This window comes from Euprymna scolopes, chromosome 37 (genome assembly GCF_053919585.1).
Source record: "Euprymna scolopes isolate OS-2025 chromosome 37, ASM5391958v1, whole genome shotgun sequence".
Taxonomy (NCBI): domain Eukaryota; kingdom Metazoa; phylum Mollusca; class Cephalopoda; order Sepiida; family Sepiolidae; genus Euprymna; species Euprymna scolopes.
In genome coordinates, this window is record NC_136518.1 from 86,020,286 (window position 1) to 86,046,755 (window position 26,470).

The window sequence follows — 26,470 nt, forward strand, 5'->3', positions numbered from 1 at the left end:
GAAAAGATTAACAAGATGTTGGTTTACGTTACATTTAAACTTCTGCATATCAGTACAGTCAGGGAAGCAGGTAGCAGGAAGGGAATTCCAAAGTCTAGCTGTTCGAGGGAAGAAACTATTAGATTAGAAAGTAAGTAACACGTTTTTTAAATATATATCTTTCCGCTGATGAAAAAAAGACAATCTTTGAAAGCTTTCTGGCATTTAGGGACCTCAGCAGTGAAGGGGTGTGATTTTGTTGCTAAACGTGTTTGTCGGGGATGTGTACGTTGATGGGTCACAGGTGCATCGAGTTTATCAGAGCACATTCCATTAAAATATTTGTAAAAGATGCAGAGATGCAACATTTTGGTGATGGAACAGGGGTTGCAGCTTAGTTGACAAAATGGGACCTATTAGATTGAAGACTCTTTTTCCAATCTTATCGAAGAGGGAGAGACTATAGTGGTATTGCACCAGCTGTGGCAACAATACTCCATGCATGGTGGCTTTGTAAAGGTACAAGATACTCCTGGGGGTGAGTAGTCTTCTTGCATGCATATAGTAAAAACAACTGGATCTGAATACTGCTTGTACCTTGACTCCCATGGGACAACAAACAGCCTTTACTAAAAGGTTGAGCTTTTAATTGACTTACACTTTGAATAACTAGGGTAAGAGCTGTGATGAGGGCCAGATTTATAAAGAAAGAGCAACCTGGGTGGAAAGTTGGACAGCATTACATTTCTATTTGGAAATTTAGTAAATTGGATTAAGGGGATGGCTCATCAAGAACTTGTTTACATTGGACTTGAAGATGACTGCATTGTAGTCAGTTGGAAAGAAGAAAAACGGAAGATAGTTCCACAGGCATGCAGTTCTAAGAAAGAAGCTTTGTTCATAGAATCCACATTTAGGTTTAGACAGAGATAAAGAAAGGGGGAAAATATTGATAGTAGTTTCAGCTAGACAAGTGTTTTTTGTGAAAGTTTGGCAAGGGGGGGGCATAGATTGAAGCTCAGACGAGCACTTGCCATGAAAATAACAAAGCAGAGAAAGGCTTGCAATATCTCTTCTGTGGGAAGGAGGTGCAGAGAAGAGAAAAGGACATGCCTTGCTATGAAGTCAGTGTATTTTAAAGTTTATAAAACTGAAATAATTTTTATTGTTGCATACAATAACAATTTATTGTTTACAAATTTAATTATAATAATTGCAATTTAAAAAAATTTTGTTTTAAGTTTAAAAATTAATTTCAATAATTACAATTTTCATTTTTAATTTTATTTATTTATTAACAGTTTCCGTTATTATGAGAATGTTTGTACAGTCAGTTACTCTTTCGCTTGGTACAACTGGACGGACTGGGAGAACCACATTGATTGGATGGCGTTGCATGGTATTAACCTTCCATTGGCTTTTACTGGGCAAGAAGCCATCATGCAAAGAGTAAGTCATCCCCAACTTCCTCTCTTTTAATGGTTGTCTAAAAAATATCTTATGACAATAATGACAAACACTTACTTGATTCAATGCACTCTACAATGGTTTGCTTGTTGAGCGACCATCTGCAAGATGGAAAACATGCATGCTCATGATTGCATGCGTGGACACGTACCTGCTTTATAGATGAGATGTGATAGCATTCCTCTATATCCATATATCTATCTTTCCTTTTTTCTGTCTCCCCTATTATCGACCCCCACCTCACCAGCACCCTCTTTTTCCTTTGCCCAACCCAATCTCCTCTCTGGACATACACACATGCAATTCACATTTATAGAGATTTCAAGAAGAAAGAGTTGGAATAAGGGAAGTGGCTCCTTGATAAAAAAAAAATCAGTTACTTCCCTTTAGTATATAAAATGGTTGAATGAAATGGCTGTCCCCTCACCCCTTAGCGAAAACTGGCTCAGTTAATCCTCAAAGAATGAATAATTAAAATTTTTTTTGAGATATTATTCATCCAGTGCAACACTGGTCAAGAATATACCAACTTTGTGGCTCTTTGTTTTATATTTTTTATTTTTACTTGGACACACACACACACACACACACACACACACACACACATGCATGCGCACAGACAACTTCTCTTTAACTTATATAGATTATTAGAAAAGAAAAAAGAAACAATTGTTTATGATTTAATCTGGCTAAAAAATCTGCAGAAATTTTCTGATTCGAAGCACATCATAGATTTTGTTGAGAGATCAGACATTGATAACTGATGTGTTGGCAGACAAACTAACACATCTTGGCTTTATATATCGAACTGCTTGAATTCCTTTCTTGTTTACTATTTTCCTGACTGTATGAATATGCAGAAATTTAATGCTTTGTAAATAACCATTGTGTTGCCCAACTCCCCTCCTAGGTTGTCCCTTTTATAAACCCCAACCTTATCACAGTTGTTCCATATGCATCTGTAGCAGTATCCCTTGTTTAAGGTGAATAACAGTTTAATATCTATAAAAAGGGCCTCCAGAGATTATATTATTATTTTTTTAGTGGTGGTGGTGGGGACGCCCAGTGTTGCTTGGTCGTAAAATATGGTTAAATAACAAAAAAACGGATGCCATGTTATCATGGTACTAAAAAAAAAAAATGCTGTGTGCTGGGCGCAAACTTGCAAAACTTAAATTCATAAGAGAATACATTATCAATCAGATTATGATGACACAGATGCTATGGCGTTGCAAATTTATCTTGTTAAAATGAAAGAACCATATGGCCAGTTACTCATGCGCAATAAAACCAAGATTTTTACCTGACCCTCCCCCTTTCAAATAAAACGCCATTTCTACATAAAATAATTGACAATTTATTTCTAATTTTTCAATATTATGTGTCTGAGAGACCGCTCTTTCTAACAATACAAGGTTCATGCCTGATCGATGTGGATGACAAAAGTTTTTAGCACATACATACACACACAGACGGCTGAGATTTATATAATAAATTAGCATGATTAATATCCAATGATGTAACATATTTTTAGTATGCAGGTTTTTAAGAGTAAAAAATATAACTTAATTTCTTTTGATTTTAGACAGAAATTTTATAAACTTTTATAATTATTGCATTTTTCAGTGTCTAAAATTAACCTTAATGCCCCTCCCAAAAATGAACAAACCCTGTATGTAAAACAAGTTGATAATAATGGAAATTAGTTAAAGAAAGTCTTCCTTTCAAATTTCAAAAGATCTGAAAATTGATCATTGAACAATCAAGATAGTATGTGAGAATGGAATCCGATTGAGGTGCGTGTGTGTGGCAGGGAGGGGGTGGGGGGAAGAAGTTTCAAGCTGAATTAACAAACAGAGATTATATAAAATATGTTTGGAGATTATTTGCAAGTAATATTTTGACATTTATTTAAAACTAGCTGGGCTACCCGGTATTGTCTAGGATTATAAGAAACAAAATAGGAGAGGTTAAACTTGTAAGAACTTTATATTAAAACTTGTATCTTATTTTCTCATTTATTGTAATGTATTGAAAAGAAAGAGATTTCTCAGATATTTGAGGAGAAATGATTAGAAATCCACTTGCCAGCAGTTCATTTATATTTCGGACTACTGAAACACATATGTTTTCAAATCTCAAGCTGAATTAATGGCTCTAACAAATAGAGATCATATAAAATGTCTGGAGATTATTTCTAAATGCTATTTTGACATTAACTATAATACTGTTTAATATATGACATCTTATTAAGTAATATGTTAGTATTATGTTTAATATACAACATCTAATGAGGTAATATGTTAGTATTATGTTTTTAATATATGGCATCTTATTAAGTAATATGTTAGTATTATGTTTAATATGCAACATCTAATGAGGTAATATGTTAGTATTATGTTTTAATATATGACATCTTATTAAGTAATATGTTAGTATTATGTTTAATATACAACATCTAATGAGGTAATATGTTAGTATTATGTTTTTAATATATGGCATCTTATTAAGTAATATGTTAGTATTATGTTTAATATACAACATCTAATGAGGTAATATGTTAGTATTATGTTTTTAATATATGACATCTTATTAAGTAATATGTTAGTATTATGTTTAATATACAACATCTAATGAGGTAATATGTTAGTATTATGTTTTTAATATATGACATCTTATTAAGTAATATGTTAGTATTATGTTTAATATACAACATCTAATGAGGTATTATGTTAGTATTATGTTTTTAATATATGACATCTTATTAAGTAATATGTTAGTATTATGCTTAATATGCAACATCTAATGAGGTATTATGTTAATATATATTTTGTTGTAACTGTGAAACAAATAACCCTTCATTTTTCTTTTCAAATAGAAATTTCAGCATTTGAACTTAATGTATTTTTTGTGTCTACAAATAATTTACATGTGCTAAAACTAAGCTCATGATCCACATTAAAGCTTTCCATGCAGCAATCACTTTATTTTTTTTATCCTAGTTCATTCACTACTTAAATTTTTTAATATTTGATTTTCAGGTCTTTACTAAAATGGGCTTCATGCAAAATGATCTGGATGGGTTTTTTTCTGGACCAGCTTTTCTCGCTTGGTGAGTATCTCTCATCTAGATTTTAATGCAAGTCAAAGGCAATTTACCGTGCGCTGAGGAATTGTTTAATGTAAAACAACACCGGCACGAATGTGCTTTCAACTGTACGATTGACGAGTTTTTAATGTCAGTAATCGACCTTGACTTTAAAACTCTGAATTAACAACACATTTAGTGATAGATTTAATGTTAAGAATACATTAGTGTGGTAACAGTATGTAGAGTCATAGCAATAGGTTCCCGCGGTTTGCGTGTGCCTGCTGTAGAGAAACACTGACACATGAACTTTGAACTTGGAACATTTTCGATACAAAACGCTTGGTGTGTGTCTGCTGCAGAGAAGTACTGCCATATGAACTTGGATCCTGGAACATTTTCGATACAAAAAAAAATACAAGTATGCAAATTTAGGCACTGTTGAGAGTCCAAGTTGGCAACATAAAAAGACAGATTTTTTTTTTGTTTGACAAGAGTCTTTTATTTTTGGATGTTGCCTCGTTCACTTGTGAGTTTATTGTTGGTGAAGAAAAATGAAAAAGAAGAAAAGGACTGCTGCTGCTTAGGTGAAAAAAGCGAGCATTTCATCATGAAAGAAAGAACAAAAGAATCCGACTTGATTGTGTTTTATTAGTTTCAACTCAAAAGAATTTACGTGACTGAAATAGGAATTAATTACCTAAAAATATTGTTTGATCATAAAAAAATTATAGACAATCTTTCAATCAGATTCTGTACTTAGTCCGTTGCTTTTCATTTGTCTTAGAAATGTTTTCCAGAGAAAATGATGGGTGAATAAAAACCTGGCCAGAGATAGTTTAGTTTAAAAGCCATCCAATGCATGTGTGCATGTGAAATGGACGTTAAACCAAATATGAGGATGATATGAATGATACGATGGATGCGTGGTTTGATGATTATTTCTTTTATACATAATTCTTGATTCAAAATATTTTCCAGGTTTCGCATGGGAAATCTCCAAAGATGGGGTGGTCCCCTTCCTCAGTCTTGGATAAATGATCAGTTGGTTCTACAGCATCGAATCCTGAACAGAATGCGCTCTTTGGGAATGATTCCTGTTTTGTCAGCGTTTGGGGGTCATGTGCCAGCTAACATTACAAAGTAAGTAACACACTGTTTTTTAAATATATATCTTTCTGGTGATGAAAAGAAGGCATTCTTTGAAACTCTGTGGATTAAGGAAATCTTAATATTTCTTTTTGAGTATCTTGTCAAACAATAAATTTTTGTAAATTATAATTTACAGTCTTTGATTGTATTCTTTTATGACAAGCTCTATTGTCTATTTTGGTTGTATTGAGCTTTTTTACTTGGTTTATATCAATATTAATATCTATGTTCTTTTTAAGTTTACAGAAGCTTTTAGCGTGTAAACTTAATTTTTACTTCTTAATCATATATATATATATATATATATATATATATATATATATATGTATATATATATATGTATATATATATTTGTATGCAGAGGACTCACACCTAAACTAACTACTTTATTATTATGAATTCTAGAGCAGCTGTTAGATATAAGGGATTGTAATGTGGGCTATATTTAGTTTAATTTAATTTATGCAAAGTTGATAAAAAGGATGTGTGAACTTTTCATAAAAATTTAGACACAATTTTAACAGTAGTATTAGGCATCAATTAATAATAAAGGGCATACTATGACTACAATCTCTTATTTGAAAATTAAAATATTTCAGATTTGCATTAAATTTGATCCATAGCTATTAGATACCAATGAAGCAAGATACTCTGAATTTTAATTTCTTTTTATAACCACTTAAATCAGAATAATATATATATATATATATATATATATAAATAATATAAAGCTGAACGTCTGTGTGTGTGTCTGGTCACGAATAGGCTCCTATATGGTTGACTATTATAGAAAACTGATCAAATATAATGATAGAAGATGTATTGAGACACAGGAATGAGTATGTTTGATCTGGCATAATGATGATTCATTAAAATTGTGGGGTCTGCATACACGCCTGGCCCACAAAGTATGGAAATAAAAAATTTAAAAATTAAAAAAAAAACGTTTACAAGTGTTTTTGATATAGATGTACATAATAATACTTTGATAAGTATGTTTTAACTTAAATAGGGATGGTATAATAAAATTGTGGGGGTCTGCGTTCGCACCTGGCCTTCATAGAATGGAAATAAGCACAAACTTTAATAAAGACTTTTCATATCTATCTGCGTAAGTATACTTTGATAATTATGTTTCAGTTTGAAGAAATATGTTATAATAAAATTATGAGGTGTTCGTTCGCGCCTGACCTCCATAGAATGGAAATATGTCACAAAGTTTAACAAGGTTTTTTAATATAGATCCACAGGATATTGTGATAAGTGTTTCAGTGTGAACAGGTATGGTATAATAAATTATGGGGTTTATCTATTTTATTTTTACTTTCATCATATTTTGTTTTGGTTTTTATACCCCCAAATTTGAAGCTATCTCTTTACAACCCTTCCTTCAACCTATCATACTTTCATAAATCAAAGTCCATTTTCTGTAGGCTGTTTTTGAACCCAGTCAACGACGGATACTTTTGCTAGTCTATATATATATATATATATATATATGAAGAAATGTAAACTGCATACCTACCATACACAAGTACTACAGCTAATTGTATAATAACGATTTCTTTATTGCATTCATCTGTTAGCTTAATTCAAATTCATCATTTAAGAAAAGAATTAATTTTTATTTTTTTAGACTGTATTCAAATGTAAATGTTACTACATTGCGGAACTGGAGCCGATTTCAACCACCATATACAGGGTAAGAATTGAAAGCTATGTTAAAAAATTATTTCATCTATTACAAGTTTTGTTGTGTTACATGCAGTAATTTTTTTTTTTTTTTTTTTTTTTCGATTAGTTTAAATATGAATTGTCAAGCGTAAATAGTTAATACTTATGATTGACAGGATTTTACTCCCTTCACATCAGCTATGGTCTGATGCAATATTTGATTGGTTTATTTAATCATGTGACAATATTTGATTGGTTTATTTAATCATGTGACAATATTTGATTGGTTTATTTAATCATGTGACAATATTTGATTGGTTTATTTAATCATATGACAATATTTGATTGGTTTATTTAATCATATGACAATATTGGATTGGTTTATTTAATCATGTGACAATATTTGATTGGTTTATTTAATCATTTGACAATATTTGATTGGTTTATTTAATCATTTGACAATATTTGATTGGTTTATTTAATCATTTGACAATATTTGATTGGTTTATTTAATCATTTGACAATATTTGATTGGTTTATTTAATCATTTAACAATATTTGATTGGTTTATTTAATCATGTGACAATATTTGATTGGTTTATTTAATCATGTGACAATATTGGATTGGTTTATTTAATCATGTGACAATATTTGATTGGTTTATTTAATCATTTGACAATATTTGATTGGTTTATTTAATCATTTGACAATATTTTATTGGTTTATTTAATCATGTGACAATATTTGATTGGTTTATTAAATCATGTGACAATATTTGATTGGTTTATTTAATCATTTGACAATATTTGATTGGTTTATTTAATCATTTGACAATATTTGATTGGTTTATTTAATCATGTGACAATATTTGATTGGTTTATTTAATCATTTGGCAATATTTGATTGGTTTATTTAATCATTTGACAATATTTGATTGGTTTATTTAATCATATGACAATATTTGATTGGTTTATTTAATCATATGACAATATTTGATTGGTTTATTTAATCATATGACAATATTTGATTGGTTTATTTAATCATATGACAATATTTGATTGGTTTATTTAATCATTTTACAATATTTGATTGGTTTATTTAATCATTTGACAATATTTGATTGGTTTATTTAATCATGTGACAGAGAAGAATGAAGGAATTAAAAAAAAAGAGAAAGATGGTTTTTGTTGATAAAAACAATGTGTTAACCATTGGAACTTTGTTATGTGGTATACTTTTCTCTGGTGATACTATTCAATGCAACAATGTATTCGTAAGTAGATTTTTATTATGCAGTAGACTTTTCTCACCGTTTTCAATATTGATCTCTATTGCTCAGTGATCTTAGCCCTTTGAGATATACCTTCTGTTGACTTACATTAAGGCTTTTTTTTTTATGGGTGACAAAGCATGCCAGTTTTCGATGTTTACCCATGAAGAGGATATTGAACTTCATATCCAAATGGATATGAAGTTCAATATCATTTTCATTCTGAACTAATATATAATTTCCCTTATTCTATAATTTAAAAACTTTACAAACTTTTAATTATGATTTTCTATGTTTATTACATTTAGCAAATTAGGTATAAACCATTATAATATTTGCTAATATTTTTTTCCTTATAGGAGATGGGTAAACATCGAAAACCTATAGATTAACGTATTATACTTATTGAAATGTATTCTTTGTCCTGCATATAATAATAATTCTAGATTTGAAATTTAACCATTTCACTTCATAAAATTTAAATTACTAAATTATGATTTATTTGCTCTATCTGGTATATTGAGCAATCTTTATTTAGCTGGGATTGTCTTTATAAAATATTAGATCCAATAATATTTTGTAAGACCGATAATCACTGGATTTACATACCAGTAGATTTATTGCATTACAAGTGTATATATATATATACATATATATATATATATATATATATATATATATATATAATCAACAGCCAGCTGTTTTTCCCGATCAGTTTTTCATTGGTTAGATGTATATTCGAAACGTTGTGATCATCTTACATGCTAGTGTTCGTCCTGACAGAGAGATTATGTTGATTTTTGTTTTACGTTTTCATTAATGGTTACTTAGATTACTCTATTCTATATGAAGAGTAACGCTTTATACTTAGTGAAAGTGGGGAGGGACAAATGTAGACACCCAAAACGGCTGTTTCACTGTATCACTTCTCTTTAGTGTGAATAGATGTGGAAAGTGTTTTCATGCTATTTTCTCTTCATTTTTCAGGACATATATATATTTGTAGTCATCGACATACAGTCCTGTTTCGTTGTATCACAACTCATCAGTGCCGCTAGACTAGTACCTCTCCCAAGCCGAGGATTGAACCTAGAACCATCGCGTTGACAGTCAGTAGTTCTACCGATCGACCCATGGGAGCGGTGCCCGTAAATTATCTCGCCAAATGTCTATTTAAACAAACATTCGTCCACCACTTTTATAGTGCTCTAACGTCTTGTTTATAAACAAACCGTGAGCATCACATTATATATATATATATATATATATATTACCAAATGAATGCATCAGCGATGATACGTACGACTTTTAGGAGACAAACCATTAAAAGATATATCTGCCTTACTTAAAAAATGCTTGGTTTATTTTTGGTGTCTTTAAAAAAAACCCACCCAATATTTTTGCTGATGAGGAGACTTTGTTTAAAAAAAATCATTGTCTAAGACTCACTGTCTATCACAATAAAAACATTGTTTCCGAAACGATCGTACAATTTATTGATTTTGTTTTGTTCTTCCTTATGAAACAGATTTTTAATTTTAATTATAAATTATCAATCATCTCTCTCTCTCTCTCTCTCTCTCTCTATATATATATATATATATATATATATATGTGTGTATATATATATATATATATATATATATATAATGACGTGTTTGGTGGAAAAACGACATCATCACCACTTGATGCTTTTCACAAAAAAAGAGATTAAATGATTTTGCTCGTAATTTTCTATTTTTCAGAATGATTTGAATATTAATGCAACCTTTTCCACCTATTTTTACAAAACATTTTCTTTTGCAAGAATATGCTTTTCTAAGCCTACACTTTCATACAAGGCATTTTGAAGAACTACTGACATCTGACATATTCTTCTCCATTATTTCGCTTCCGTTTTGCTGTTTCGCTTTCCCACTGGTCAACCTTTCTTGTTCTCTTTCTCCCAGTCATATTTGAAGGGGCTAACAAAATTAAATCATTTAGATGTTCAACTTTAATGAACAACAATGATGTTAGTGTTCGTCGATTTGTAAGTCTGGAAAAATCAAAACAAATAGAACATAATTAGGTAGAAAATTGAAAGAAAATCTATGATCTTAAGTATCCACATTTCAACAGAATGATTTTTTTGTAATTAGATTCTTTTTGATATTTTATGCGTTTTGCGATATGCATGTATTAAAATTTTTTTTTTTTTCAGGACAACCATTATTGATTTTGAAGACCCACTTTTTGCTGAAATTGGAAGAAAATTTATTGAAGAGGTGAACTTTATTATTAGTTTTAATCCATAACATTGATAACTGTTTTTTTACAAAATATACACAACTAAATAATCTATATATATAAAAGCGAAAATGTATGTATGTTCGCTTTTCCTCGATGTCCACGAAAGGCTTCTTTCAGAGAAGCGCTTGCTCGCTTCACAACTTCTTAAAACTTTTTATATCATCTATAAATCTATAAATTGTAATATCTCAGAATTACCCACGGAGCTTGCCTGTCTATTTAATTTTATTGACTTTCAAACGTTAATTATTCCACATTTCCCGCATCGGCACGCGTTACATTCGGTTTTCGGTATAAAAAAAGCGAAACTCGACTCTAATCACAGGCTGAAAGCCAGTTTGTTCAATGTCGACTTCGTCATATCAGACTGTAGCTTTCATTTCGCTCCTCGTAATGAACAGGGAGCAGGTTTTTAAAAACAAACAAACCGATTTATTCAAAACTGTCCCGCACAAAATCGTAACTGCTGAATATCTATCACCGTCATGTCAATCAAAAACGCGCACCTGTTTGTTTTTTTAACATTTTACAATTTTCCAACTGCGTGTCGTCAACGCTTCGGGTTTTTTTCACATACCCCGAAAAACACCCAGGCTACCTCTCGCTAGTCTATATATATAAAAGCGAAAATGGGTGTATGTATGTATGTTTGTGTGTCTGCTAAAACCTTTCGACAGACACAACAAAAATTCACAAACTTGGTCTCATATGAAAGCCCCACCTTCCAGACGACAAATATTGAAAAATTGGCCCAAAGTGACCATCAGAAGTGCGTCAACTGATCAATTTTCTGCAGGGGGGGGGGCTAAAAAAAGTGACATTTTAATGTTAGACATTACATATTTTTAAATCGATTTATAACTGCCCCCAAAAATACGGCCGACAACTCTTCTACATAAAGTATACACGCGGCCGTTTATTTTGGGTCAACTTGTATTTAAAACCTGCTGAGTCATGTCACGTGATCTTGACGTCAGCAACCTCTAATGGCGGTCTGAATTTACAATTTAAAAATGCTGTTATCGGTAAAAAAAAAATTAATTAAAGCTAAACTATGAACTTCTACGTTATGGCAACGTTACCAAAGTTATTACCACATTCAAAATAGGTAGATACGATAGTTAAACGAAAAATAACAAGCGAAACATGTGAAGTAAAAAAAAAATACGCTTACAAAAAATATTAACGAACGAAGTTTTTAAAAATAAAAACAGCCCGACGCCATTTTCCAGTCTTTAGAGTAAGGAAGACGAAGTGAGTGAGAGAGAGAGAGAGAGAGAGAGTGAGAGAGAGATGCAAACGGAGAGAGAGAGAGTGAGAGAGACGCAAACAGAGAGAGAGAGAGAGAGATGTCTAGACAGAAAACGAGAAAAACGTTAACTTTTTCACCCCGAAATCGACAGGGAGGAGGGTCAACAACGCATGCGTCAGATGACGTCATGATGTTGTGACCTGATTTACTTTAAATAGTTGATAAACCGAACAAACTTTATATACGCCGCTTTAGCGCAGGTAGTTAAGGCCTTGGTTCATTATCTAAACGTTTTGGGTTCGAATTGTGGTGTGAGATGTCTTTTTTTTTTTTTCGAATTTTTAAATTTAAATATTGAACCCTGTATTATTTAAGCCATTTTTCACGTAACGTTCATTCCTTTTTCTGTTTTAATCGTTCATTTGCCTTACGTTATTTTTTTTTGTGTTTTACCCCCCCCTCCCCCCGCTTAATTAAAACGTTGTTTTCTTTTCTTACTTCGCTTATAACAATGCTTACATCGTTATCGTCGTCGTCGTAACACTCAACGACTTTCGAACATCTTTCACTTCTGGCTGGACGATTTTATTTTCAAACTTCGCCTCAGGGGTTCGGCTTCGATCCTACCCCCCCGGTTTCTTTTTTATTTAACATCACACACCCCTACAAACACCCGGGCAACGCCGGGTACCCCTCGCTAGTTTTCTATAAATATAAAAGCGAAAATGTGTGTATGTATGTTTGTATGTGTGTCCACTAAAAACTTTTGACAGACATGACGAAAATTCACAAATTCGGTATCATATTGAAGCTCCATCCTTCACTCGAAAAATTGGCCAAAAACGTTCATTTTTTCACCCCGAAATCGACAATTTTCGACAGGGGGGGTGAACAAAAACGGTTCTTTCGTGACGACGACCGATTCTACGCATGCGTCAGATGACGTCATGACCTGATTTACTTTAAATAGTTGAAAAACTGACTAAATTTCATGTACGTCGAGTTAGCTCAGTTGGTTGGCGCATTGGTTCATTATCTAAATGTTTTGGGTTTGAACCGTGGTGTGAGATATCTTTTGTTTTTTAAATTTTTTAAATTTGAATATTGAACCAGTGTTATTTAAGCCATTTTTCACGTAACGTTCGTTTTCCTGTTTTTTTTTTTACTTCGCTTATCCACCCCCGACCACACACCCAAAAACACCCGGGTACCCACCAATTTTTTAAATTTTAATATCGAAACAGGCTTATTTAAGCCATTTCTTTTTTGTTTTTTCGATTTTTACATTTAACATCGTTCGTTTGCCTTACGTTAGTTTTTTTTTTTTTATGTTTTGATTACCCCCCCCCCCCCGCTTAAGTTTTAACGTTGTTTTCTTTTTTTACCTCGCTTATAACAAACAAACCTGGTCATTGACCTCATTTGCTGAATAGCTATTGCTCTACGACTTCCGTGCACGCACCTCTCAATTTGGTTCTTACTTAAATAAATTCAAACATCTTTCAGTAACTCATTCTGGCTGGCCGATTTTATTTTCAAACTTCGCCTAAGGGTTTGGGTTCGATCCTACCAACTTTTACCCCCCCCCCCCCCGCCCACTCCCCGGTTTCTTTTTTATTTAACACCACACACACCTCCAAACACCCGGGCAAAGCTGGGTTCCCCCGCAAAACAGGCTTATTTAAGCCATTTTTCACGTGTTCGTTTTTCTGTTTTCTTTTTTCTTTTTTTGATTTTTAAATTTAACATCGTTCGTTTGCCTTACGTTAGTTTTCTTGTATTTTTTTTTCGATGTTTTGATTACAACCCCCCCCCCCCCTTAAGTTTTAACGTTCGTTTTTATGTTTTCTTTTTTTACTTCACTTATAACAAACAAGCCTGGTAATTGACCTCATTTGCTGAATAGCTATTACTGTCGTCGTCATCGTAACGCTCTACGACTTCCATGCACGCACCTGTCAATTTGGTTCTTAAATAAATTCAAACATCTTTCAGTAACTCATTCTGGCTGGCCGATTTTATTTTCAAACTTTGCCTCAGGGCTTCGGGTTCGATCCCCCCCTCCGATTTCTTTTTTATTTAACACCACACACACCTCCAAACACCCAGGCAATGCCAGGTACCCCTGCTAGTCTATATATATAAAAGCGAAAATGTGTGTTAGTGTGTGTGCGTGTTAGTGTGTGTGCATGTTAGTGTGTGTGTGTGTGTGTGTGTGTGTGTGTGTGTGCATTTTTGTGTATGTCCGCCAAGGGCTTTTTTTGCCGGGCTTCTCGGTTGGCTCACTCCTTCTTAAAACTACTTATATGCTGTCTAAATCATAATATCTACGACTTAAGAACGGGAGTTGCGGCTATCTTTAATTTGCCAACTTTACGCGCTATTTTTGAGATATTTTTTGATCGCCACGTCTTTGTTACGCTTTTCAGTATAGAAAAAGCGAATGATGGGGCGGGGGAAACAGAAACTAGTTTGCAGCGCAAAAGTAGGCCAAACATCATGTGACTTAACTTTCTCGCACCTGTCAATTTCACTTTATAAACGTTAACTTAAGACACTGATGACTTTCTCTCCCCTCGTGGCCGAGATGGTTAGATCTTAGAGTTTTTTCCATTTCGTTTCCACCTTCGAGTCAAGGCTACCTTCCTACTAAAACTTTTTTTTCTTTTACACCTCCAAACACCCGGCCAACTTTTTATTTTAAACAGGTTTGTTTTAATCTTACCCCCCCCCCCCCACACACACCTCCAAACAACCGAACAACGCCGGGTACCCCCACTAGTAATAATTAAAAACAAAAACATTTCTTTTATAGAACTCGCTGGCTAGTGAAACTTTGAGAAAAGTGTCACAGGATCAAATTTACTTTTTAACCCATGACATTGTTTATTTATTTTTTTTTACATACGTCCTGAATAATTAAATTTTATTCATCAGTTACTAATCTTCTCATAATATTCTTCATCATTTTAACATCCTATTAGCCTTTACTTCACTTTTTGCTGAAATTGGAAAGATTTATTGAAGAGGTGAATTTTATTAATTTTAATTTATGACATTGTTTATTGTTTTATTGGTGGACTTTATTTTATAACAAAAATTCATTTTATTTAAGACATTTTAAAAAACATTTATGACATTGTTTATTGTTTTATTGGTGAACTTTATTTCATAACAAAAATTCATTTTATTTAAGACATTTTAAAAAACATTTATGACATTGTTTATTGTTTTATTGGTGAACTTTATTTCATAACAAAAATTCATTTTATTTAAGACATTTTAAAAAACATTTATGACATTGTTTATTGTTTTATTGGTGAACTTTATTTCATAACAAAAATTCATTTTATTTAAGACATTTTAAAAACATTTATGACATTGTTTATTGTTTTATTGGTGAACTTTATTTCATAACAAAAATTCATTTTATTTAAGACATTTTAAAAAACATTTATGACATTGTTTATTGTTTTATTGGTGAACTTTATTTCATAACAAAAATTCATTTTATTTAGGACATTTAAAAAACATTTATGACATTGTTTATTGTTTTATTGGTGAACTTTATTTCATAACAAAAATTCATTTTATTTAGGACATTTAAAAAAAACATTTTTTTTTACTGTGGAAGCTAACACATTACGCAATTAGTTTTGGGCCTAAATAATAAAACAACTTTTAGATAAAATTCGATTTATTTTTCAACATAGTGCATGTTCTTAGAAGGAAACTGATTTCAATGTTTCGTTAACAATTTAGTGCCCTTTTTGTGAAATACGCCTCATATTTTGATATCATTTCTTCATTAAAGTTATATCTCTGCCTGGAACATTCTTTGGAGGTCTGGAAACAGCATTAGTCATTGTGGACCAAATCTGGAGAATAGGATGGCTGTGAATTATTCTTTCAAGCCATTACTATGGGCAAATCGCTTCACTGAATTGTGGATGCCTGGGGAAAGGAGGTAACCCTGACAAAGAATCCGGTTTAGATTCCCGATGCTGATGAAGCACTGCAACACCTTTCCGGCAACTTCTGCAGCTGCACTAGCTCTGACTGTATTGGCTTGCCTTTCTGTTGAACTTTGTCTGGAACACAGAGAGAGGTACCCTGAAAACTGGGCAAACCTAGGCCTCTTTATCACCCTCCCAGGCCTGCATTCGGAGAGCCAATTCCAGCTTTGAACTGTATAGCTAGAGCAGATGCTCTGGTGCACCAGACTAGATGAAGAATGCCATTGTCTTATTAGACAGAAGGTAGCCATCACTTTGCTTAAATAGTATTTTTTCTCATCAGAAAACAATGCTTTATCAACATACAGAATTAAAATCTTTCCATTGTTTTGAAAATTTACAACAATGAATTCACTTCTATAACTGTAATTACTTGACCCACTGCTTAAGATTTTAAGCGATAAAAAGACAAGAGATTCTTTAATGATAGCAGTATGTGAGAATACATTTAAACGAACATGAAAATTGCCAACAAGAGAAAACTGGCAATATGCCAACAATGATAACCATTTTCATCTGAAATGATAGGTTTTATGCTGAAAATAGAAAAATATTTGAGTAACCTTGGCTGGCCAACCAAGGTCTGTCTAAGTCTATGTTGATATGGTTAAATTGTGCATTGAGAGTACCTAAAGTTTCAGATGAGATTCGTATACATCTGTTCACTGCAGATTTCTAGCAGGATAGACAGAAACTGGTCTAGGCAATGATTTTAAGTCTCCTATTTGAACAAGAATCTATCTGAAATGCATTTAACTGTGGGCGAAATTTCAAGTTGAGCCAGTCTGTACAAAGAGAAAAAAACATTTTTGTGATGAACTTCAAGAATGAAGAGGGTGGAGGTGAATTCATAGAGGTCTTACACAAGATCCGTCCATTTGATGTAGGGATGTGAATCTACTGGCGTTTTCAAGTAGCGAATGCTGGAGGTGACAGATTTAAAATATCCAAAGATTGTTCAAAAGTATTTAACAAAGGTTAAATGTCCTCAGTCGAAGAAATATAACTGAAATATATTAAACAGGGTTTATCCTAAAATGATAACAATGAAAACACTAAAAAAAGAAAGAAAAACTAAGATGTATGTAGATATTGAAAGCTTAGTATTTGAATCTACCAATTTGCATCTATGTGTAACATAAGGTAGTGCTTATCCATAATAATGAAGAATCCATGTGAATTTCCTGTGTAGTTATAGGTTTTACGATTGATAAACTTGGATAGATGTGACTATAGGAGAGTGATTTATGGCCTATAGTTGAAATTAGTTCAAGTTGGTTTGTATTGTTGTAATTGTGGAGTACAGGTAGGTCTGTACTGTTGTGCATGAGGAGTATAACACTAGACGTACATCCTCAAAACAGTTGTCCAAGTTTCTCTTGTATTTGTGGTATTATGCTAGTCCATTGGTGACAACCATCTGTCTAACAAGACAATGTTTGATAAGACAGTGGCAACCTGCATCATCTGATGCGGCTACACAGTTCGAAGTTGGATCTAGTTCTCTGGATGCAGATCCGGGCAGGTGACAAGGAAACCTAGGTTTGCTCAGTTAGTAGGATACTCCTCTCAGTATTGCAGACAAAGTCCGATGGAAAGGCAAGCCAATATAGTCAGGGCCAGTGCAGCTGCAGAAGTTGCCGGAAAGGTGTTGCAAAGCTTCAACATCCACTTATCAGGACTCGAAACCGGATTTTTTTGTTGGGGTTTACTCTATTAGCCTTTGTCTTTTCCAAGGCATCCACACGGCAGTGAAGTCATTTGCCTATAGCTGGTGAAAATTTGAAAATATTTCCAATTTTGATGAAAATAACGGAGATCCTCATTGTAGTTGTATAAAAATAAAAGCAAAATCCTTAAATGATTTAAAAAAAAAAGACGAAAGAAACACTAATTCCGTAACTTTCCTTTTTTGATGCAACCGTAAGTACGATGAAGATCCCTATTATTTTCTTCAAAATTGGAAATATTTTCTAAATTTTCACCATTACGGAATTAGCGTTTCTTTCGCCCGACTCTTTTTTGAAAAAATCACTGCTAGACCACAGTAAGCAGCCTTTCACCTGTTGAGCTGAAATGTGCAAGAGTATTTTGGGGGCCTTCTGGGGCTGTGGGTTAGAATTAGGTTACTGTTCAAATGTAAGTACGTTTAGTCACAGAAGTAGTTCCTCGTAAGTGGGTATAGAATGCCTTTTCACCATGTACATGTCTAAATGTTGTGGTGCAATGCATGGTAAGTAAATTATAGACAGATGGTATTAAGCTACAACTAGAATGTAAAAGAAAACATACAAACCAAGATGACAAGAAATTTAATGGAAGTTTTATTTCTTATCCAAAGTGAACAGTGTTTATATATATATTATTCCTTAATTGGAATTCATTTTTGAGATGAGCATTATATATATTAATTTATTTTTATTTCGGACTATTAGTCTCATCTTTATTAGTTGTTGTTTTTCATCTTTTATTGGATTGTGGTGAGACGACAACAACTACGGATGGCAGTGATGGCTGAGAATGCAGTTAGGAGATTCGAAGTTCCTATCCGTCAATCCAATAAAAGATGAAAACAACAACTAATAAAGACTAGTAGTCCGAAATAAAAATAAATTAATTATTCATCCTTCAACAAGTGTGCTTCAAATCTGTGCAATAAAATTGATTGAAAAATGTGCCGCAGGATTATAGTTACTATTTTATTAGTTATAATTAGGGCTATGACAAGAGAATATTCTTTTCATTGTTTTGACTCTCGAGTATATATCCGACACCGTTAGACAGTTAATCAACCGAGAAACACATCATTTTATATAAAAGCATATAAGATATCAACGCATACACATTTGAGAGTAAAAACAATGAAAAGAATATGCTGTTGCTTTAGCCCTAGTTATAATTCATGATTTTGTTAAAACATTTTTCCAAAATAAATCATGCATCACTAAAAGTAATCAAAATTTAAAAGACTTTAATTGGTAGATTATATTTTTTTATACATTGCTTTTATTGTTTTTTTTTTCTATATTTTGTAATTTAACTTTGTTTCCATTTCTTTAGATGATTAAAGAACATGGAACAAATCATGTATATGCAACGGACTTATTCAATGAAATGCGACCAAAATCAAGGTAAAAATTTAGTTTGATTTTGAATTTTTTTTTTATAAAAAAAATCATATGTAAGAATAAGTTTTTATGTTTATTTGTTAGTTCTGCTTCTTCAGCCATCTTCCTCCCAAGTTAGACATAGTTAAGTCATCACTTGAAAACCAAATGATACAGCGACTAGTATTGGATCACATCATACCAGTAACACTAATAGGATCAACAGCCACCTATTGCATAAAATATCAGTGCATAATATGCAATTCTTCAGTGCACCAAAGTTCTTTCAGTTCTGGCGGTTTCCTCTTGCAGTAAAGAGGCCATGTTTAATTATACACATACCTAGGGATATTTTATTCAATTGTTTCTTACATGGAGTCAGCAGAGTTGTCGAGCTTTACCAAAACGTTTTGTATGGTGATCCACTTGTCTTCACTTCATTCATTCTAACTGACCATTGATATATGGTATTGTTCTGCCTGTGGCAGACGGTGTTGATCTCTTCTTTTTTCACTGGAATGACAAGTATAAGAATAAGTTTGTATGTTTATTTGTCAGTTCTGCTTCTTCAGTGCTTTCTATTGCTACATCTGTTCATCGTCAAGGATGGTTCTTGCTGTTGTCATTCTTTTCTTTATTGAGGCTTGGTGTATTTATAGTTCTATTCTTTTTTTTAAAATTTTATATTGGTTATAAAGGTAGACTAAAATTACTAGAAGCTATACTAATGAAAAAAACTTATTGAAAGAATTTTGTTTAATATCGGGACAAATATACTATTCAACAACTAACAATAAATAAATAACTAAATAAATAAAATATAAAATAAGGAATTAACTATAAATACACCAAGCTTCAATAAAGAAAATGACAACAACAATCACTCTTGACAACGATCGGATGTACCAATAGAAAGCACTTGATAAGAATATGATCGAACAACAGCTGAAATAATAAAGACTCCTTGGTGAATCGAAAAGTTATCCAACAAAGTCGGGGAAAAAAAACTTGGTCGTGCTTAATCTGATATGCTTGAATAATGACTTGCTGCCAAAATATACAAATATATATATAGAGAGAGAATAAATGACAAAAAGTTATATTCCAAAATTCATGATGTTGAGCATCTTATAATTTATTCCTTTAATTCAGTTGACTTATACAATTCTTGACAGTATCTGTTTTGTAGCACAAAATCAATCAACTTATTATTATACCAATCAGTGAATCTATTATGCCCTATATATATACATATATATATACATATATATATATATATATATATATATATATATATATATATATATATACGTTTTATTTTTTATTACCATATTTTTCTGTTAAGTTACATTATTGTTTCAGCTATGTATGATTTTGTGACGTAAAGAAAATAGTTTTTTTTCTGACATAACAGAAACATTTCTATGAAAGTATATTAAAATGAAAAAAGAAAATAGATAGATTTCCATGAGTCGTTCTGTTTATTATAATTGATTATTTTTGAAAAAAAAAATTTACAGTTACTGAATTATAAGTGGTTGGCCATACTTATAGGTAAATGTGCATTGAACAGATACCATAATACTTATTATAGTTAAATTCAAATTTTGATATATCTGCTTTTTTTTACATTGTTCATTTCTGTATTACATCTAAGTTATTTTAAACCCCACTCTTCACATGTTAAATAATAATTTCGAAATAATAACATTAATATTTCAGCGTCCCATTATTATAGTTAAATTCAAAATTTGATATATTTGCCTTTTTTTTTTTTTTACATTGTTCATTTCTGTATTACGTTTAAGTTATTTTAAAGTTATTTTAAACCCCACTCTTCCCATGTTAAATAATAATTTCAAAATAATAACGTTAATATTTCACGCGCGCATGCGCAACCAGATGTCGTAAACCGGAAAATGGGTTACATACATCGTTACAAGGTCATTTGAGTTTTGTAATTATATAGATATATACTGCTACTCCTTCTCATTATCATTGTCAGTTTAGTTGCTGTTTTATATGTTGATATACATTGGATGGTTTTAAGAAATTGACTTCCAAATTGGCAGGTCTTTAATTTTTCCTCTTTCTCTCAAATCTATTTTTTTACTTCCTCTCTTTTTTTCTTTGGTCTTCATTTATGAACTGATTCTGCAACTTCAACTGTTCTACATCTATTGTAATCCATTCAATGTGACCATACCACTGAAGCCTCTTGTTCTGCACTGTTCAGATTTAATCTTCCTCTGAAAACATCCAAACAAATCCTGTTTTTTAAGAACTTGCATTCCACAACATTGACCCAATGGTTCACAGATAATCACTCCTATAATTCTGTGTTTGTAGTTAATTCCCTATAAATGATGTCTTATGGATTGTAAAATTATGAAAGATCCTTCGGAAATTACTTTTTTTTTTATCCCCCCTCCCTTTTTTGCTTCTTTTTTTGTAGTAATATTACATACTTGAAAATGTCTGGTGCTGCGATTTATAAAGGAATGGTATCTGCAGATCCTGATGCTGTCTGGTAAGTATCTGTTAATTTTCTATAAAGCAAAAGTATAAGTCAAAACTCAGACTATATTCCTCTCTGCCTGACAACGTAAGGATAAGCCAAAGTCTTATGTAGTCCTTATTTCTCCATATTGGTAATTAGTCTTATCAAAAAGTATCCCAAGCAGAGAAAAAATTTGGAAAAAACACGTTGAAATTTTGTTAAAATTTCAGTCTTGAAAAGTTTGGTCATGATTAAAATTTTGTCAAAATTTCAAACATGACCAAACTTTTCAAAGTAAAGCTCGATTATACAAGATGTAAAATTTTATTGACTACAATATGGTCCAAATAGTGAGTCTCTGAGGAACAGAACCGAAGTTATTGCTAAAAATGTGACCTTGACCTAGATATATCCAAATAAGTTCTATGTTAGACCAGTTTGGCTAAGTTTAGTCATAATTAGTGAGGCGATATTCATAATTAGTGAGGCAATATTCATAATTAGTGAGGCGATATAAACACTAGACTTTTTTCTCAATTTCGTGATTGTTTTGGTTGATTTGCTTTCCTGCCATTTTCAGGTTACTTTTTTAGATCTCTGGAATGGTCGTGGAATTTCTAACTGAAATGTTTTGTTTTTTATCTAAAATCTTTTAAAAGCTTAACCTATTTGGAATTATCTTGACATTGAGAGATTGTTGTTCAGCCATAAATTTTTTTAAAATAAAACTACTTGATCAAGTTACTTGATTTTTGGTGTATGATATTTTCTTTTCATCACAGGTATGTACACCATAAAGATTATTTTGTTAGTTTTGTTTTTTCATGTAGGGGAGGGGGGAGTTATGCATTCACACCAGAATTTGCAAACTGATTTTCCTCATGTATAGGGGTGCCTTTAAATGAAAAAGGGATTAACAAGGGACAAAATAAAAAAGAGATTAAAAAAGAACAGAAAAATTATGTAAAATAAGTGAAAAAAAACTAAAATGTTTTTCAGCTCGTCTTTCAAAATAATCTTGTCAAATTTTGACAAACTTTAAGCGGCGATGGAGTTATCTCCCTTGGTGCCCCCCCTCCTCCTCGTCCATGAAATAGGCAAGATGGCAGGATATGATCGATCTCATTAAAATTTGATTTTCCTCTGCAAAAAAAAAGCAAAGCAAAAAACTACTTGATCAAATTAAGTGAAAATTTTTTTATGAGAACTTAATTCCATAACGAGTACGTACAATATAATTTTTTTTCTCAATATTTTCATTTTTTTATTGTCTTTATAAACTAAACAAATGCCAAAAATAATTGTTAATCTTTGTGTGTTTTTTCTAGGTTGATGCAGGGTTGGCTTTTCCAAGATTCTGACTTCTGGAAACTTCCACAAGCCAAAGCTCTCCTCACTTCAGTTCCACTGGTTAGTTTTCATACTTATATTTAATTGATAGTTCGCTGACAAACATTTATTTTAGAAAATCAGATTAAAAAAAAAAAATATGCATAATCAATAATCAATATACTATTTACTATTGATATGAACAGACAAACAACAACGGAGTAATTGGCCGATTGACTAATAGAATAATTTGGTGTATGAATACAGTTTTTTTTTTTTTTTTTTTTTACACAGTGATCACCACTTATCAAGGCCTGGAAGCCAATCAGGGATAAGGGTTATTGCAAGTACATTACGTTAGTGTGGAGATTTGATGAAGTGTTTAATTAAGGGGGGGCAGTTCATTAGGAATTTGTTAACATTGGACTTGAAGACATCCAAGTTGTAGTCCGGAGGGAAGCAGGCAGACGGAACAGAGTTCCACAGGCATGCAGTTCTAAGAAAGAAGCTTTGTTCATGGAATCCGCGTTTTGATTTAGGCACAGATATAGAGTGGGGGAAATTTTTCACAGTGGACTCAGCTAGACGGGTGTTTTTCGTGAAAGATTAGCGAGGGGGGGGACCAGAGATTGAAGCTCAGACGAGCACCTGCCATGAAAATAACGATAAAACAAGGATAGGCTCGCAACGTCTCTTCTGTGGGAGAGAGGTTGCAAGGTAGAGAAAAGGGCATCCCCCACTAAGCCACGAAGTCTATTTTGTACTCTGTCAAGGCAAGATAGGCTGTTTTTAGCAGCTCCTGCCCAGATATGGCAACAGTATTCCATCCTTGGACATACTTGGCTCTTATATAGATAGAGAATTGCAGCAGTAGTGAGATATCTTCTGGAGCGGTAGAAGGATCCCACCATCTTTCCAGCGACCTTGGCAACAGACTTGATGTACGTGTTCCATTTCAGATCAGGAGTAAAGGTCAAACCCAGAAGCTTGTCAAAACACCCAGACGAGAGCCATCCATCACAATTGATGCCAGCTGGGGATCAGAGCGTTGATGATGTAAGGATAGGAGTTTGGTTTTGGATGCATTAAAGGTAACCAGTCACATCTTCCCCCACTTTGTTGAACTTTGTTTTTAAAATGGGAGTCAACACTTATCAAGGCTTGAAAGTCACTCAAGGATAAGGATTAATGAGTGTATGGTAGTCACTGAGACCACAGCGTATTAATAGTTAGTGGTTGAAATAGGGTGGAAGCGGATTATTTAGGGATGGAGTTGACAGCTAAAATATCTTGTTTACATTGGACTTGAAGATTACATTGCTAGCAGAGCATAGTTCCACAACCAGGCAGTTCTAGGAAAGAAGCTTTGTTCATGGTATTAGCGTTTAGATTTAGGCACAGATAGAGAGTGGAGAAAACTGTTGATGGTCATAGTAGCTAAAGAAAGATTTTTATTTTTGTGAAAGTTTGGCAAAGGGGGAACCATAGAGTGGTGCTCAGACAAGCACTTGCCATGAAAATAGCGAAGTAGTTTTAAAGTGTGCTCATTAGTGATGGGGCAATTCAATAATATTTCTCCTAATTTTGATACAATTATCGATTCTGATTCTTTGTAAATTTCTATATATAGAAGTTTTTTTGTGTGTGTGTGTGGGAGGGGGTTATATTACCGCATAAACCCATGTAGTATATTTTTGCAAATGTAAAAATATATTTTTATGTGACTGATAGATTTTAGTTGTATTGATAGTTTAAAATCAATAAATATTTATCATTTCATCATTAATGTGATCTATGAAAAATAAAGTTTTAAACAAAAACAGAGAAATAATAATAAAGTAAAATTGTTTTTTGGCAAAAATTTTTCTGATACCGATTCCAATACCTTAAAAAGTAAAATTTTTTTAAGTATCAATTTTGATTAATCATCTCAACGCTAGTGCTTATGCAAAATGTTTTAAACTGTTTGGATTTGGGAGTTGTATTAGGTTGGTTCAAAAATAATATCGTTTTTATATATATATATATGTATAGTTGAACATCAAAAACCGACGTTATTTTTGCACCAACCTAAGATGAAGCAAATGTCCTGTGGTTGTCGCTCACAGGTCACTAATCAACAATGAAAACTACTATGAAGCATGGCCCCTTACATTTTGTGGAGTTTATTATTGCCTATCTTAAATTTTTTTTTCTAGTTCGTCCATAATAAAATGATATTTTACAACATACTGCTACCCTTTTTCTTTTAACTGTTTCTAACATGAAGTCAACAGTCTTCAATCTCTGCAAAAAATTTTTTTATGGTGGTCTTAGATGTATACTTGCTTCAGTTCATCCATTCTAACATATTCTACTATTATATAAAAGAAACTTTGTGTGTGTGAGTTTGTCCCCTGTAGACCCCTAAACGACTGGGCCAATTTTTTAAAAGTTTCACACAAATGTATTTTATGTGCCTGGCAGTGTTTTTAGATAGGTTTTGTATCAGAATGCCTTCAATAAGTATCGATAATCGACAATTAAAATAATCTGTTGAAAGAAGGAGCGAGAGATTTTGACCAAGATTAACACTTTACATAGCCTAACATAACAAGTGTATTTGAGAAGTTTTATTACTGCACAAGCAGAAACGCTTGGCATATAAAATCAACAGTAAGCCCTTTGGTAATTCAGGGGCGTGTTTGAAATGAATGTTTCTGTTTAGAGCATAATTTAATTGTGATACTTTACTTGTGCATTTTAAACTAATTCAAGACAAAAAATAATTTTATAAAATCAACAGTATGTTCTTTACAGTGCAATGTAGACTACAATATATTGTGGACTAAGTCACTGCCGGGAGGATTGAAAGAAAAAGTGGGCGATTTTACCGTGTTTGATGACAATGAAATATGGGAGGGTGAAACCTTCATTGATCCTTATTCATTCCCAGGCAACGTTTGGTCTCCCTGCTAGTCTTATACTAATGACGAGTAGAAAAGGAATTTTAAGTTTACTTTCGTCAGCCTCGTAACTCTTGTTTCTCTTATTTTGACCTTTAGTCCTCGCGTTCCATGAATGATGTTTCTGATAAAGGGGGAAGAATTGCTGTTTTCTGGGTCAGAATTGATCCATATAAAACTTATCATTGACTAGTTTTTGACTTTGAAGTAATTTTTTTTATTCTAGCTCCTTATATGAAGTGGCTTCCTGCTAGAGATTTCTATTAAAAAAAAAGCAGAAAACAAAAAACAATAACTTTTACTGAACATTTTTCATTGGCACATCCAGGTCTTATGAATTTCCTCTTCTACATTAGCTAATCAGAAGCTAGAATCCAAATGAATGTTGAGCCCAATGTT

The 26,470-nt window shown here is 32.4% G+C and overlaps 1 protein-coding gene across 5 annotated transcripts in view; it reads left to right on the top strand.

Moving 5' to 3' along the window:
- The window catches only part of LOC145261277 (alpha-N-acetylglucosaminidase-like), a 120,721-nt gene that overhangs the window by 39,348 nt on the left and 54,903 nt on the right, over positions 1-26,470 (top strand). For all 5 annotated transcript variants that reach the window (XM_080119754.1, XM_080119756.1, XM_080119752.1 and 2 more), the window contains 8 exons: positions 1,281-1,428; positions 4,488-4,558; positions 5,516-5,677; positions 7,323-7,388; positions 10,834-10,897; positions 19,251-19,321; positions 21,753-21,827; positions 23,126-23,207. In XM_080119754.1, coding sequence (XP_079975880.1) covers positions 1,281-1,428; positions 4,488-4,558; positions 5,516-5,677; positions 7,323-7,388; positions 10,834-10,897; positions 19,251-19,321; positions 21,753-21,827; positions 23,126-23,207 — 739 coding nt within the window. The remainder of the gene's footprint in view (positions 1-1,280; positions 1,429-4,487; positions 4,559-5,515; positions 5,678-7,322; positions 7,389-10,833; positions 10,898-19,250; positions 19,322-21,752; positions 21,828-23,125; positions 23,208-26,470) is intronic.